The sequence below is a fragment of the Tyto alba genome, unplaced genomic scaffold (assembly GCF_018691265.1).
Source record: "Tyto alba isolate M040663 unplaced genomic scaffold, T.alba_DEE_v4.0 Super-Scaffold_6, whole genome shotgun sequence".
Classification (NCBI taxonomy): domain Eukaryota; kingdom Metazoa; phylum Chordata; class Aves; order Strigiformes; family Tytonidae; genus Tyto; species Tyto alba.
The window spans coordinates 53,254,235-53,270,307 of NW_024881327.1; the positions used below are offsets into that span (position 1 = coordinate 53,254,235).

At 46.9% G+C, this 16,073-nt stretch overlaps 1 protein-coding gene across 5 annotated transcripts in view; it reads right to left on the reverse strand.

Annotated features, from left to right (window-relative positions):
- SLC4A11 (solute carrier family 4 member 11) overlaps positions 1–12,196 on the reverse strand; it is a 98,087-nt gene extending 85,891 nt beyond the window's left edge. The window contains exon 1 of one of the 5 annotated variants that reach the window (XM_033007063.2): positions 12,104–12,196. In XM_033007063.2, the coding sequence (XP_032862954.1) occupies positions 12,104–12,164 (61 nt within the window). In that variant the 5' untranslated portion in view covers positions 12,165–12,196. Of the gene's footprint in view, positions 1–5,113; positions 5,476–6,505; positions 6,634–7,636; positions 7,931–12,103 lie in introns of those variants that run through there. The other 4 variants (XM_033007061.2, XM_033007062.2, XM_033007065.2 and 1 more) reach the window with 4 other exon arrangements.
- Positions 12,197–16,073: the final 3,877 nt, after the last annotated feature.

Sequence of the window (16,073 nt, forward strand, 5' to 3'; positions counted from 1 at the left end):
CTTCAGATACTCAATGATGCTGTTTCCCTCCTCCACTCAAAATCAGCAGAAAACCAGACAGACTTATGAGAAAAAAACCACACACACACAAGGAATAATATGCTAAGGGAAACCTGCAGGAGAGGACTTTTAATTACATGAAGCACTGACTGAAAGGAGCCTGCAATTGAGAGTTTAAAAAAATCTCTGTATGCAACATGAGCTCAACAGCAGGAGGACAAGGAAGCTTCAAACTCCTTTTGCAACGTAACTGCATCGCTGCAGAAGAATAAGAAGAGCTTGACAGTCAGCAAATTTGATCATACTGACTGGCTGATCAGTTCCAAATATATCAATATTGCAGGATTCTCCCACAGAGCATTGCTTGTGCTCTTAAAACATGAGATTTTGGCAGTTTTCAGGGAAGAACCAAGCAGTAAGGTCTCCTGGTGGAGACATTTGCTGCAAATTATTTAAAACCATCCGGGTCAGCAAGAATGAATGGACAGCAGCATGCTAAAAGCTATTCTACCTTAAGTTACCACTTCCCATTTCTATCTACATCTTAAGCTGCTGATCCCTTCCCCCAGCCCTGCATACTTCAACTGGAAAACACTGGTGAAAGCACAGCTCATACTGGCACAGTCAGAGATGAGAAGCATGCCCCTATGCTGCTGGTTCCAGACAATAACAATTGACATACAGGCCAAAAGCTTGAGATTTTGCTTGTTTTTTCTCTATACCTAGAGAGGTGTGACCACACAAAAAAAACCAACAAAACAAAACAAAAAAAAAAAAAAACAAAACACCACAACACAATTAAAAAAAGACAAAAACAAAACAAGCCACACAAGTTGGTTACCACACAAGTTGGTTTTAAAACCTATCACTGTAATTCAAGGAAGTGTAAGGTGAGTAAGGAATGCTTGTTAATACCTGGGCAGGAAAATGCCTGCTAAATATGGTGTATAAGCACTGCTGCCTTTGGCAAGCCCCAAACGTAGACCTTTCCCCAAAAAGCACCAGTTTGCATCAATAAAGGCAAAGGAAAACACAAGAGAAAAAACTCAAAATGGATAAAAAGACCTTTTGTAAGTCGTTAATGGGAAATATCAGCACTGCGATGTTCCAGAGAGTTTTATCTTGAAGGGACAAGAGTGAAGATCAACTAAAGGACTCGTCTTCACCGCAGCCTCATTCCCCCCTGTGCTTTCTCAGTGCAGACACACATCCATCCACATTTCATCCCCAGGAGGGGGATAAATCCTTCTTTCACTAAGCAGAGTTCTATTCCTCCTCCATTTACCCTTTATCTCAGTGGCAGAGCTGCGGGGAAGAGCTAAGCACAGCCCCATAACAAGCTCCCCACCTCCACAATGACTAGCTATGTTCCTCCTCCTCCCCCTGTTATACCCACATGCCCATCACACATGTCTAAATATCTTCCTAATACTGCCTTCTCCAGCACTATTTGAAGAGTAAAGAGTTAGCAATGCGCCAGTCATTGCGGTGAAAGCCTAAGAGCAGGCTCCAGCCAGTACTCAACGGGAAGGGCAGACTCCCCTTTGCCTACCTTCCCCTGATGCACTGCTGCCCCCCCACTTTTCTTCTTGGCTTATCCTTCTCCTCACGAAGCTGTCAAGCCTTTTTAAAAAAACAGCCAGACACTGAAGGATGGATGCGGGACTCATCCCCCCATGGCATGCCTAGAGGTGTAACGCAGACAGCAGTACGGTGTGTCAGCAGGCGTCGGCACCACGTCATAAAAAAGCAGGGATTTTCGTTGGAGACCTTCACCTCAGTGGGTTGACCACAACATCATCTGCAAACACCTCAAAAGTTGATTTCTTGTAGGTCTTGAAAGCAGTCTAGAAGACAGCCATGACCCAGGAAGATTTAAATCTACCTGCAAAGCCCTTCAGCTTGGTAACCTTTCAGAAGATGATAAAGCGTTGGCCAGAGCAGACACCGAGAAGGTGCTTCTGATTAGCCCAATCCAACAGCAAATTGCTGCTTTAGCCAAGAGCCTCAGACCTACAGGGACACACACTTTGCACTCCTTGTGTGCAGACACAGCCAATGTCCTCTAGCAATCCTTCAAGAGAGGATTTTTCTGTTAGCAAAGAGCACTTTTTAAAAGTTAGGTATGTTTAACATACTCTTCTTGCCACTGAATTGCAGAGAGGTTTTGCTTGTCTCCCCTGCCCCCTGTTAGAAGTATCCCTGAAGGATTTTCACCACCTCTTTGCTTCCCAAAAGGGTTCAATATCCCCCCCAAAATCCCATTTTTAGGATGAAGAGGTCTGGATTACCAAAACTAAACATCTCTAATACCCCTGGGAAGTGTCCCATTTCTCTGATTTTTAGAGGACATGACACCAGCCCTCTGATATCTCGTAGGCTATCCCATGGCTCACCAGTCACTTGGACAAAGCTCTGCCCCATGGATCTACCTAAACAGCATCCTCCGCCACAGTGTGACTGCCCTGGCATGCCAGTCCTGATCCAGGCAGAAAACACAACTTTACAGCTTCACAGCTCATCGGGCACTGAAGTATCAAATCAAGGATTATATGCAAGGAGCTGGATATTCTTCTCATGGAGGAAAATGGTGTGAGGAAGTCTTAAAAATCATGACACGGTCACTCTGGTAAAAGAAACCCCAGGACTAACTTTCACAGTTGCTGGCTGTGAAAATAGAAAGCATCATATTGAAAGGATAAAGCAGGAAGCCTCCTCCTGCCTGCTCACTCCCAGGCAAACACACCCCCACACGCGAGCTCAGGGATCAGACATGTCTGCTTTCAAAGCATTCTCCTCACTGCACTGAACAATTCTCCTCTTCGTCCCTTCCCCAGCTTCCTCCAGAACACCCATCACAATAAAACCACCTAATACAAGATCGCTGGCTGTAGCAGCAACAGCTACCAGAGACCTCTCCTACCAAAAAAAAAAAAAAAAAAAAACAAGAAAAAAAAAAAAAACCTGCACACTAAAGGTTGGTGTCAGTGATGCTTGGGTTTACCAGCAGCACCAGGCTGCCCAGTTCCGCTCATCACAATTTAGCCCATCCGAGCAACTAATATCCAAGGGTGCCTCCCAGAGGTGAGGTGCAAGAGGAAGAGACCCTGTAAATTGAGCCATGCAGCTGCTTTGCTAACGGGATCTCTTTCCCTCCTCCACCAGGTTTCGTGGCCAGCGTTTCATAGGTGAGGACAAGCCGAGAAGCAGGGGAACGACAACACTTTAGGACTTGGCTGTCGGACAGAGAATTTGGGCTATTTGCCTTTTTTCCCCCAGGTTGAAGGGGGAGGGTTTCATTTTCTTGGGCCCTCTCAAAAAATGATTTAAGACTTGCAAGGATTTCTTGCATAAGCGCTACATGGAGAGGAGCGAAAACAAATACCTCCAGAGATCCCACAAGCAGGCAAAGGCCCAGGAACAGACCAGCTGAGGCTTTTCAGTAGGCTTTTCCTGAAACATTTAAATAATTTAGAAAGTATTAACTCTTACTGACAGCTTTTCAGACAGCTCTTTCACTTGCAGGGCCTGAAAAACCTCATAACTCTTAATCAAAAAATGGTCCCAAATCTTGGTCAGGGTTGAATGCTGAATTCAGAAAGGTGCCTGAGATGCTTTTCTTTGCTGAAATGCTTTCCTTGTACAGGCAGGTCTTCCAGAGGCCACCACCTGCCACTTATCTGCAGTGGTACTGTGTAAAACATGCAAAAATGGTTGAGAGACAGTCTAGCAACATTTCACTTGCTTGGGGGCATTCAGAGGAAGGGAGCTGTTGCCTGCAGTGGTTCAACTGCCTTAAATACCATAAAACTTAAGCAGCAGCAAGGTGTAAACTAGTAGCTCTAAGACCTCTTCTTTGGGGTGAGGTGGAAGAGATGCTCCAGCACCACCAGTTTCACCCTCTAGCATTCCCCCAGGGTACCAGGATCATGTTTTGGAACAAAGTGCATTTCTATAAAGTTTTTATCCCCTATCTTATTGCCACCAGAAATGAAAACAGCAGCTAAAGAGGCAGCAGTGGCTGGATGAAGCTTTTGCAAAGTTCTTCCTGCATCCCTTCCCACCACCACCCCCCAAAAGGCATCTGGATAGAACAGGAGACTAACTCACAGAAAACTGGAAGTGAGGTCAAAACCAAGATCTGTATTGGATACATAGAAAGACACAGAAGTCGAGAAGTGAAACCAGCCACCTGATCACCCAACATTTTCAGTTGTGGTTCCAGGCAAGACACAGAAAGAAAAACCTCCCTCTGCCATTAAAACAGTCCAAAGGATACCCAAATGGCAGCCCAGCTGCCCTCCGCAGCCTCAACCATCCCTCCCAGAAACAGGGATTTTGGATCAGAACAGGCTTGGCAGGATAGCACAGATCACCCCATACAGTTTTTCTACATCTAGGAGCCACAAAACAACAGCACCGTGACTCCACCACCACCACGGGCAGGGAGAGAGCCAGCAGCACGAGATCCGAGATTTTGCTGTCCATCATCACCCCAAAATAAAAACGCCCTGGGCCCGTGGTGAAATAATTTCAGACTGACAGTCCATGATAGAGTGTTATTCATTAGGACATTGTTTATGGTTCGTCTACATGGCTTCCATGGCTACAGCAACAGGGATGATGTTTGCTAGCATTTTGGACAGATTACATACATGCATTTTGTTTTCACTCAGCACTGCACTTTCCCCACATGAAACATCCCTATGTAAAGCCTCGCAGACAGGCTGCTAGGATGTTTTAGCATTAATTAGAGAAAAACCAGAACAGGTAATATCTCTCATGCTCATCTCCCCATGCATATCTTGAAACTAAATTCAAACCCTGAAAGACAGCACTCTGGTTAATGTAAATTGAATTCAAAAGGTATTCTCCATCCTTAAACACAACAGCACAGAGACATCCGGCACAGGCAATAGATATCATCACTAAGCAGCAAAGCCCATTGAAAATACATCAAGTACTGCTTTACTTTAGCGAATTAAATAATTAAAGAGCTGGCAGAGCTGATTTTCTAGATCCTGTCCAAATACATCGCCCAGCAACAGTAATGCTTCAGTTTGGGGTGCCTTTTTTTTTTTTTTTTTTTTTTTTTTTTAAGACCACAACTTACCTGCACTACTTCTTTAATACAGATGCTGTTCAAATGTTCAAACAGCCTCCGCTCCCTTCCTGGCTGCTCCCCCCGAGCCACCACACTTATTCCCAAAAGCCACTTTGCTCAGGTGGCCGAGGCAGCAATGGCTTGTGCTTTTTCAATGGCTCCAATATTAATCCATCCAGAGCATCTTTCTCCCTCACTTCCAATTGGCGAGCGGCGAATGGGTGGAGTGAGAGGGCGACCCATTAGTTCCCAGACGGGCACCTCCAGCCCCGTTCTCCCAACTGGGGGAGCGGTGCCGGCGAGCCCCTAACTTCCCGCTCCGCATGCTGCCGCAGCCCCGGCCAAGGCTGGGCTTTGGGTTGTCTCCTCCAGCCACCCAGATCCCACTGCCTCTCAGAGCTATTTGCCTTTGGTAGCAAGGAGGGAAAAAAAAAAAAAAAAAAAAATAATAATAATAAAAAAATTAAAGTGACCCGGTGGATTTTTTTGCTGGATGCTGTATGGAGAAAGCCCTTGTTCCTCCTTAAAAAAAAAAAAAAAAAAAAAAAAAAGGAAAACAAAACACTTTGTGACAGGCTCAGCTGAAGTGAGAAGATACTGTACCTTACAGAAGTACGGGGAGAATAAAAGGATGTGAAGATGCAGGAAGAAGAGAGGGAAGGGGGGCTGGGCGGGGGACAGAAAACAAACCTGCTGCTGAGAGGCAGATATAGCAAATTTCTTAAAGATCTAGCTGCTGTACTCTGCGATCGCAGTGCCTGCTCGACGGAGGGGCAGGGCTGGGATGGTTCCCCCCCCCCCCCCCCCCACTACCCCCAGCATGACAGTTCAGCTGCACGGGCAGCAGCAGTGCAGGGGTTAACGCACGCATTCACTGAGGAGCCTGCATAAGGGAATGAGAAACCGGGCAATAAGTCTGTGTTCTAAACGGCAAGTTGCAGAAAATAGAGCCGAAGAGACCTCACCTCATCCAAGGAGACTTACATCCAAGCCTGTCTGCCCAGAGCTCGACTGTACAGTGCCTAAAAAGCTTTGGAGGGAAGATGCCACATCCTCCCCCCCCCCCCCCCCCCCCTTCCAGCCTGTTCTACTGCTTCACTTTCCTTACAATTCAAGATTTTCATAACAATAAGCCAAGTCTCCCTCAGCTGGATATTTAAAGCCCAGAGGAATGGTCTATTCTGGCCACAAAAAAAAAAAAAAAAAAAAAAGGAAAGAAGAAAACCCTAACTCCCCAAGGCTATATCAAGTCAGACTTAGAAAAGGCAGAACCCTAAAAAAAAAAATAAGACAGAAATAAACAGCGAGTTACCCAAATGCTGGCAAGACTAGGTCATTCCCCTACAGTAACTCTGACAATTACTGTGACTTAAGTAAAAATTTCCCAGTGATCGTATTTACCAGGAGGCAGCAAATGTTTCCCAGGGCAAAGCAAGGCAAGGCAGGGCACGGCTCGGGAAGAGGCATCGTCTTTAGCAGAGGGATTCAGTCAGAGCCATATAGCCCCATTTTCAGTCCCCTGCTACAGACTTGTTTCCACTGCACGAAACCACAGGCAATGCATGTTTTTAAACACCTCCCACGCATCTTCTCTGCGGAGACTGCTCATCCAGTCTCCTCCATTTTTTTTTTTTTTTTTTTTTTTTGCATGCCACCTGACGAGCTTTTCCAGGTAAGGTACATCATGTTCAGAGCGTTATTAAGATGTAAAGGAAGTATACCATGATTCATAAAGTATATCAGGATGGAGGAGACCCCTTGGAGGTCCCTAGCCCTGACTCCTTGCTCCAGGCAGGACCACCTTCAAAGCTGATCAGGCTGCTCAGGACCACATCTCAATACCTTCCCCAAAAAAGTTTTACAGAAGCTCAAGACTCCTGTCCTTGGGATCAGCACTTAACAGCAGAGCTCAGCTCCTAAACCAGCCTGATTTACTAAGCTTCCCCTCATAGATTTTTTGCAGTAAAACTGCATGTAAAATTTTGAACCAAACTGATGCTTAAGGTACCTTCCTTGTGGCAAGACAAATCTGCCCTAGAGGATCTTGACACCTTACCCTATACCCACACTCAATGCCTTTAATAACAGGTTAAAGGACAGAGTTGACAGCACCACAACTCTAAAGGTGAAATGAGCCCGCCTAGCCTCCTCCAAGCAGGTATTTCAGGTTTCAAACACTGCCGGATTCATTTCAGCTTATGAAACAAAAGGCTGGCTAAGATCAGTTTCTATTTTTATTATTTTCCATGCTGAGGTGGTTTATCAGCTCTCCCTGACCAGCCTGCCCAAGCACGAGGGGGTGCAGGAGGGGACCGGAGCTGCTCCTTGGCGGAGATGGCAGCGGCCAAGCGAGCACCGCCAAGAGAGGTCCGAGAGAAGTCTGCACCAACACAACCGCCTCAAAGTCCTACCTTTGCTGCCTCCTTCCTCACCCACCACCTCCAAAGCCACCCCAAATCTCAGCGGGCTTCTCTGCTACCCCGATACCACCCTTCTCCAGTCCCCAAACCCCTTTCATCCCCGGTCACACACCGTCCACCGGCCCGGTCCACCTCTGCGTCACCAAACGTTGGGGCCACGGGGCCAAATCCTGCGAAGAGCCAGCGCTCGCCCCAAACTGGCCATAGGGCGAGCGGAGAAAGGTGAGCCGGGGGTAGCAAAAAGAAGCTGGCTCCATCAGGACGGAGAAGAGAGGAGAGCCAGGTACGAAGCAAACCGCGTCTCCCTTCACCTCCTTCAGCGGGTACTGTTGGGACATGCAGTCTCAGAGCCTTCTCCCCAAGAAGTTCCTTTTTGGAGGGGAATTAGTGCAAAAAAAAGCAAAAAAAAAAAAAAAGCTGCTCAAGCAGCCTTGCTGCTGCTGTCACAGCCCAGCAGAGCACACTGGAAAGGCTGCGTCTCCAGCCTGTATTTAAACGCCCCTCTCAGAAAGCAGAGATGCAGCACAGGAAGAGACAAATTCCAGCTCTGCATCGGGCTGATAAGCCAGGTTTATAATATTCAAGAAGTATTGGCATTACTACAATTCCTCCCCCTCCACACAAATATCTTGTGCAGTAGCTTGTTGTGAACAATAAGCAAAAAAAAAAAAAAAGCCCAATCCCTAAAAAAAAAAAAAAAAAAAAAAAAAAAAAAAAAATCAGCCTGTTCCGGTGGGAACAGCCAACACATTGAATAAAACAAACACACGCGTGTTAAACCCTGGGGACGCAATTAGGCTCAGAGCAGGGGGAAGAGGCGTTTATCTCCTGGAGAAGGAGATGGCAGCGGGCAGGAGGAAAAGGAGAATAAACCTGATGCCTGACACGGTGCCCCGTGGGATGCTTTGTCCCCAGGGGGTGTCCCCAAGCGGCAGCTCCCACCGCTGCAGGGTGCCAGCCCCTGCTCCAACACCAAAAGGAGAGGAAGGCCACCTCATCCTCTGCCCCTAGATCGCCCCATCCACCTAATTTTCCGCTCCTTACCTGCCCCCCATGAGTGGGGGGCACCCAGCAATAACTCACTTCATCACCTGCGCTGTTCCAAACCCACCCGCGGCACCTCAGAACAAAGGCTGCCCAGCTCCAAGCACTGACCGGCCGAGATCTCTCTCCACCAGCTTCAAATCTGTGAGTTTTCCCCCCCCCCCTCCGTGTTATCACTCCTCTCCACCCACCCCACCATGGTGTGGCTGCAGGGATGCCCCCGGCGCAGCCACAACCCCTTCTTGCTGCTGTTTGCACCAGGTCCCTCAAACCTAGAGAGCTAAGAAGCCCCTATGGGAAAGAAAGCTCCTGCTCAACGCAAGTATAAAGTCAGTGTTACCCACTCCAGTGGCTTATATCAGGTTTTCACGCTTTTGTCCCCATCCTCTTGCAGTTTCCCAGCAGGGCATTTACGAGGAATGAAACTGGACTCTATTCCCTCCGTGCCCTCCCCAAATCACAGCTCCCACCGGTCCATCAGAGCTTGCAGAACCTTCTTCAATAACAAAGCTAGACTGAAGCCCTTCGTACTGCCCTTTTTTTTTTTTTTAATTTCAAGTCAGAGCCAGGGATGAATTTAGAAAGGGGGGGGGAATAGAAAAACCTATGGAGTTATAAGTGACAGCTAAGCGCTTTGATATCAAAGCCAGCACTGACAGATGCAGAAGCCTGCAGTGCTCTGCTCCGGGCCAGCATGTCACTGTGCTCTGCAGAAAGGCTTTATGGGGAGCTTATCCTAGATCATATTTAGAAAGTTATATTGTATTAAAAAAAAAAAAAAAAAAAAAAAAAAAAAATCGAAGATTCAGTTTCTCCAAGTCCCAGCACAAACTCCTGAAAGAGCCGCTCTGCAGCTTTCATGATCACAGACTCCAGTTAGGATGAACTGTAAGGAATTGCCTCAGAATTCCCTGGTTTTAACCTTATTGCACCACCTCCTTCACAGCAGACCCCCCGCCCTGCTTCAGCAGCAATCGCACCGTGCCATTCCTCAGCTGCTGCCCGCAGCAAAGGTAGCTTAGATTTAATGTGTGCTGGGTATCTGCTGCTGTGCTCAGCAGCAATTTGAATATTTAGAGGGTAGATGACAGTTTCATGATGAGTCATTAAAGCGTCCCAGAGTTGTTTACTCCCAGAGAAATCCTACATGAGGAGAGGGAACTTTTCTAGAAGGGGTTTTACATTAGGAAGATGTAACTCAAGTGCCACCCAAACTACAGCAATAGAAAGCTTTTGGACAGCAATCACTGGGGCTTCCCACAGAGACCTAAAAAAAAATAAAATAAAAAAAAAAATAAAATCACAGCACAGTTTTAGAACTACTCCCTGAAAAGAACAGCTTTCCCCCTAGGTAATGTGATTTAGCACCTGTCTTTAGGCATGAAGTACATATGCAGAACACCACCGCAGTTCTGCAAGAACAGAGTTTGAGGTTTTAGTCTTATACAGGCAAATAAAACACCACCAGGCTAAGTCAGGTAACTCTGGACTAAACCCCAACTTTGCAGCTAACCTCAAGCTCTCTTCTGCAAGAAATACTTCACTGAGACTCTTCTTTTCTTAAGATATAGAAAACTACCATTCCGGGTCCTTTTGCTTTTAAAGACAAGACATCTTGGTTTTCATATTAAGACAAAAATAAAGCTTGCTTTAACAACTGTTTACAGCCTTAATTGATTTACTACAGCTTTACTAGAAGTCAAGGCACTACAAGTTTACATACAGATATCTTATGCCACTGGGGGAGTCCAGCAAGGGCTCCTGTTTAAGAGCCCAACCAATATTTCAAGAGTCGTTCATTTAAACAAGCTGAATAATTCAAATTGCCAAGGAACAACACGAGAGCCGGAGAGGAACTTCCTCTGTGGTACATAATTCTTACAGAGTGGCAACTGTATAAAAGCCACAGATATTTCAAAACTAGAGGGCTCTGGCTGAGATGGATTAGCCAACGCGTCTCGATTATAGCAGGGAAACGGCGACGCGTGGCTCACAGGGGTGGTAGCAATGACTGAGGTTGCAGTGTAGACAGGACTAAAGTGTTGCATCACTGTTTCCTTCCAGCCTCCAAAAAAAAAAAAAAAAAAAAATATTAAAAGAAAAACAGCCATAAAACCAACAACCCAGGTGAAAAGGCTGAAATACTGCTGGATTTATCCAGCCCTGGGTCAAGCAGTTTATCCCGTGCTTCAGCTTCAGTGTTTGAGAGGCAGAAATTTTGCAAAGGAGGGACAAGGTGATGCTCTCGCATCTAGAGGAAAACCCCCATGAGAAGTCCTGGAAACACTGCACATTGCAACAGCTTGGGGGGGGGGGGGGAAGGAAGAAAAAAAAAAAAAAAAAAAGTTCCCAGCAGATTGTTTGCATGCGTATTGCTGATGGACAGCCAGCCCGCACCATCAGGTCTCGAGAGGAGGAATGACAGTCCTGGATATGAAAGCCAGCAGCTCAGAAGAAAGCTTTGGGGAAGAACATCAGATCTGAAGCAAAACTTCATTAAACTGGGAGAGGGGGGGAAAACAAGGGCACAAACCTCCGGGAGAAAAGCTCCTCAAGGGAAGTTGGAGGACCAGCCTCCTGCTCGCTGCTCTGCAGGCAAAGCTGTTGTGCCACCTACAGTTGTTTTTACTCCAGAACAAACTTTCCTCCACAAACCCAAGTCCCTGTCATTTAATTTAGTGTGAAACCAGCGCTAACGCAGCCATGCTGATTAAGGAAGTGCTTCCTGTGGTAAGGCGGGGGGGGGGGGGAGGCACTTCAGAAAATAACATTTAAAGTTTAGCGTAAATCATAAAGAACATTTCAGTGCGTTTGAACTCACCCTTTCCCCACCTTTAAAGGATAAACCACATTTCTGGGGATTTTGGCCATGCACACGGCTGCCCAAGCCCTTTACACTAGTTCAGTTTGAGCCATATAGCCTCACTTTTTTTTTTTTTTTTTTTTTTAATATTATTGTTATTACTGAGGCTTTTACACCATTACCAACATGAAGTCAGCCAACCGCATCCGCAAGCAAAGCGCCACACTGTGCCCTCCTCCCCGAGCTGGGTATAAACAAGTACCAAAAAAAAAAAAAAAAAAAGGGGGAGGGCAAAAACACCCCCCAGAAAGAACAAGCCACGGATTTCACACCTCTCCTTTCTCCCCTGGTACTTCTGTCACGCTGCATCTGCCCTCCCCGCACAGGAACATCCCGCTGCAGCCCAAGGAGCCCAAAATTTTGGGGTGTCACCACCTCCCCGCAGCTAACAGGCTCCTCAACAACAACAAGAAAACTTGAACAGTGCTGCAAACCGAAGATTTCCTAGATTTCCGCGCCACCCCCCCCCCCCCCAAGAAGGAAAAGCAGGCTACATCCCCATCCCCTCCACACCACCCTCCTCATCGCATCCCACCGCCAGCCCCGACCCCTCCCCGTTGCTGCTAAAAGGCAAAACTGGGGTAAAAAGGGGGATACCCCGCAAACTGCCGGCAAAACTCATCACACTTGTGCCTCTCCCCCCGCCCCGGCTCCTGCCAGCTTCGCTCTCACCGCACGGCTGGAGGTGAAACACCCGTCTCGCTGCCATGGCTGCCGCGGTTTTTCCTCTCATCCCGTCTTCATCCCGACACTTTTCGGGCTTTCTTGTGGTTTCGAGGGGTTTCTATTTATTTATTTCGTTTCCCCGCCAAAAAAAAAAAAAAAAAAAAAAAAAAAACCAAACAAAAAAAAAAACAACCCACAAAACTAAACCAAAACAAAAAAAAAAAAAAAAAAAAAACCAACACACAAGGAGACAGCTCAGCACCCCCCCTCCCCCTGAGGAAAAAAAAAAAAAAAAGGGGAAAAAAAAAAAAAACCAACACACTAAAGAAACTCGCGGTGCAGGAGCGCGGCTGGAAGGGGAAGGGAGGGAGCGGTGTCACACCCCGGCCCGGGTCCTAGCGCCCGCCCCGCAGCCCGTGCCCATCGCCCCGCGTCCGGCCCCGCGGCACTCAAAAGGGAAGAGTTAAAGTTACTTCTCCCCCCCCCACCCCCCACCCCGCCCGCCCCACCTCTGTATTGAGCCTCATCAATTTAAGATTTTAAAATTTTAAAAGTCAGCTTTCACTTTACTGGAAGCATTAACAGGTGAGATGCGGCCAGTAACTTTAGAGCTGGGAAAAAGGACTGAGCTGGGAAAAAGGACTGAGCTGGGAAAAAGGACTGAGCTGGGAAAAAGGACTGAGCTGGGAAAAAGGACTGAGCTGGGAAAAAGGACTGAGCTGGGAAAAAGGACTGAGCTGGGAAAAAGGACTGAGCTGGGAAAAAGGACTGAGCTGGGAAAAAGGACTGAGCTGGGAAAAAGGACTGAGCTGGGAAAAAGGACTGAGCTGGTCTGGCTTTTCCCATAAAGCGTGCTGATGTACACCACGGGGTCCCATCATCCGAACTGGTTTTCTCTGCCCCTTCAAAACCTCCTCTGAAATAACCTGGCGCAGGCTCGCTCGAGTCCCAAGCGCCCGGCTGGGATTCAAAATGGATCCTTGGGGTGTACCTCAAGGTTCTTTACAAAACCGAGCAACAACAACAAAGTTCCTCAAAGCAGGTGCAGAGTGATGCCTCCCAACCTGCAGCCTTTAAGAAAAAACTGGCCCATTTCTTAAGTTCTTACAGACTTTGTTGCCTTTATTTTTTTCTCCAACCACTGCTTGCTCACAACCTGAGTGAGCCTTACTGTTTTGTTTTTTTTTTCTGCCTCCCAGTTCAAATGACTCTCCGCAGAAGGAGGTGGGTGCCAACACCAGGAGCCCTAAACACAATGCAGTTGGGGAAGCGGTGATGAAGCTTAACCCTCCTCTGCTGAAATAAAAGCCAGGTAAAAATTAGAGAGTAGTAAGAGGGCATTTGCATCGCCCCCAGGGTGTATACTATATCATATTAGGATAAATAGCTGTTCTCCTAAAAGGCTGGACTTAAATTGTTTTGGTTTTCCATTTCCCAATCTTTCCTTCCTGCAAAAGGATCTGAGCTGATCCAGCTGCAGCAAGCAATTTGGGAAATTTGGAAACTTGGGGTGAAGGACTTCTAAAGAAATCTTAAAGACATCTCGGCTTTTGAATGCTACAGATCTTGGTCTCAAGGCAGAACATCCATAGTGAACCTTCCCCATCCTCTAAATCAGCAAGCCACATCCAGAAAAAAAAAAAAAAAAACAAAAAAACAAACCAAAACAAAAACGCACACCACACTTAGAAAACTTATCTGATACTATTTCAGCTGGAGGTAGGAAACCCCCTGCCAAGATTTGAAGGCTTAAACTACTGTATAAGATCCAGCAAATACTGGAGATAAATAAGCATGAAGGCTCTTAGCACCTAGACTAATGTAAAGGAATCAACTAATTTTCCAGTTTCAAATGCTAAGTGCCATCTCCTTCAGCTCACAAGAGAAACCCATTCCCACTCAAGAATCATCACAGGAAGAAGAGTGGGGAGATGTAGTTTTAACCCAATTACGTTGGTTTGGAAGATGCATCCATTGCAGAAGTTAACCGTTGTTTTAACGGTTTAAACAGTACTCATTTAAGACAACATTTAACAACCTGCACAAGGTGAACTCATCCAGTTACACACAGACTGGGAGCCCAGTCTCCCAAGCAGTGACCTGGCCAGCTCCTGGAAGACCGTGACCAGGAAGGAGAGGACAATACCTACAAAAGCACGCGAGGACAGCTTCGCAGGGCTGTATTTCATACAAGTCTCCTGCAGGGTTTTGTAGGATTCCTTCAAGATCTACATCCTACAGGCACACAGCTAATGGTGGAAAACTGGGCCCCATATTAATTTCCTTTTCTACATCAAACCAAACCATATTTCCCTGTGATGATAAGGAATTATTACAGCAGTGTCCCTTGCTGGAAATACTAGCCCCACCACCAGTATAGCTTTCTGGAAGGTATCAGCTTATCTGATGTGGTGCCAGGCACCAGAGAATAGATCAGATCCCTTCTGTCTGGCGCTATCTGGTCTATCCCAGTGTCTCCAGGCCAGCTCTTTGCAAACAGTCTCCACTGGCCCAGCTAAGCCCAGTCACCCAGAGGGAGACTGATCCAAGGAGCAGGAGTTACACCCAACCCCCAGCCCTTCAGCTTTGCAGCAGCCTCATCTGACTATTTCCCCCCAGCAGGTCACTAACTTGATGCACAAAGGCAGTCTCCCTTCAAGGCAGATGTTCATTATCATCTCTTAGCACCTTCTTTTTTATTGACTGCTGGGCATTAATTAGCTTTTTGTACCTAGGCTGGTTTGTGGCCAGAAACCAGCAGAAAGTGGATTCTTGCTGGCCTTTACGTCCAGATCATAGAGGTCCCGGTTGCCTGGTCCAGCAGGATCAGCCGTGTATCCCAGCAGAAGACACTTGTGTTTCCTCCAAGCCACGGACAGATATCAGGCATATTTGCTTTTCAGCAGGACGCTTTTGGAAACTCTGGTTTTTCTGGTGGGCTAGCATTAGAGGCTGCAAGAGTTTGGAACCCAGAAAGAAACACTAGGTGGACCCAAGCATTGCAGAGAAATCCTAATCCAGAACTCATGCATGAAGTAGCAACTGGGATTCCCATGCTTGCGACACAGGCAAGACTTTAAACAAAAGCAAAGAAGTTGCTCATGGGATTAAAAAAATAAATAAATAAAAATTAAGTACTACCATACCTGCAGTCAGTTTTACTGTTTTAATCATGCCCCGAACTCCTTAAATCCCCCCTACCTCCTGCTGCTTTGAGTGCAACTCAAATGAAAACAGTATTTTGCTTCCCAAAGCGAGCTCCTGCTGCTTTGGGCCATCAGCTGCAGGCCAGCTCTGCTCGCAGGCCAGTGCAATAAATGCTGCAGCACAGCAGAGGGAGCACAGTGTCCTGCTGGGAACCCCCCTCCAGGGTGGGGAACCACCAGATAACAGCACCTTTTGGAGTTCTGGTCATTTGGAAGGGTTTTAAGGGTTTATCCAACCATCATTTGCTTCACCACTCTTGGGTCTCGTCCCTGGAGCTGAATCCCACAGGTCTCAACCACAGCATTAAGGATCCCATTTCAGGGCACACGTTTGAAGTTCCTTTGGCACAATGGTTTGAAGAGACAGATTGGTTTGGGCCACCAGTTTTGTTAAGGAAATTCAGTATTAAGAGCCAAGGTAACTAGTGACCTTGCAGTTTGAGCCGTTGCAGCCTGCAGGTTGAGACGCTGGGGTGAATTTAGCAACTATCACTTTTTCCCAGTGTCTGGCCTCCAGCCCAAAGGCACAAATAAATATGAGGAGGCAGAACTGTATCGGCATCTCCAGATACATGGGAGCACATCTCAGGTTACCCTTTAAAAGCTTCCCCTCCCCAGAAGCTCATCCAAATAGGAGAGAGAAGACCTAAGAAGCAGCCACAAAACAATTCCAAGAAAAGGCACAACAGTCCGTTTAGCACAAGTGGGATCAGGGGAGTTAAGAGGCAACAGCACAAGGAGCTGACCCAGAAGCCTGATGCTTCAAGGCA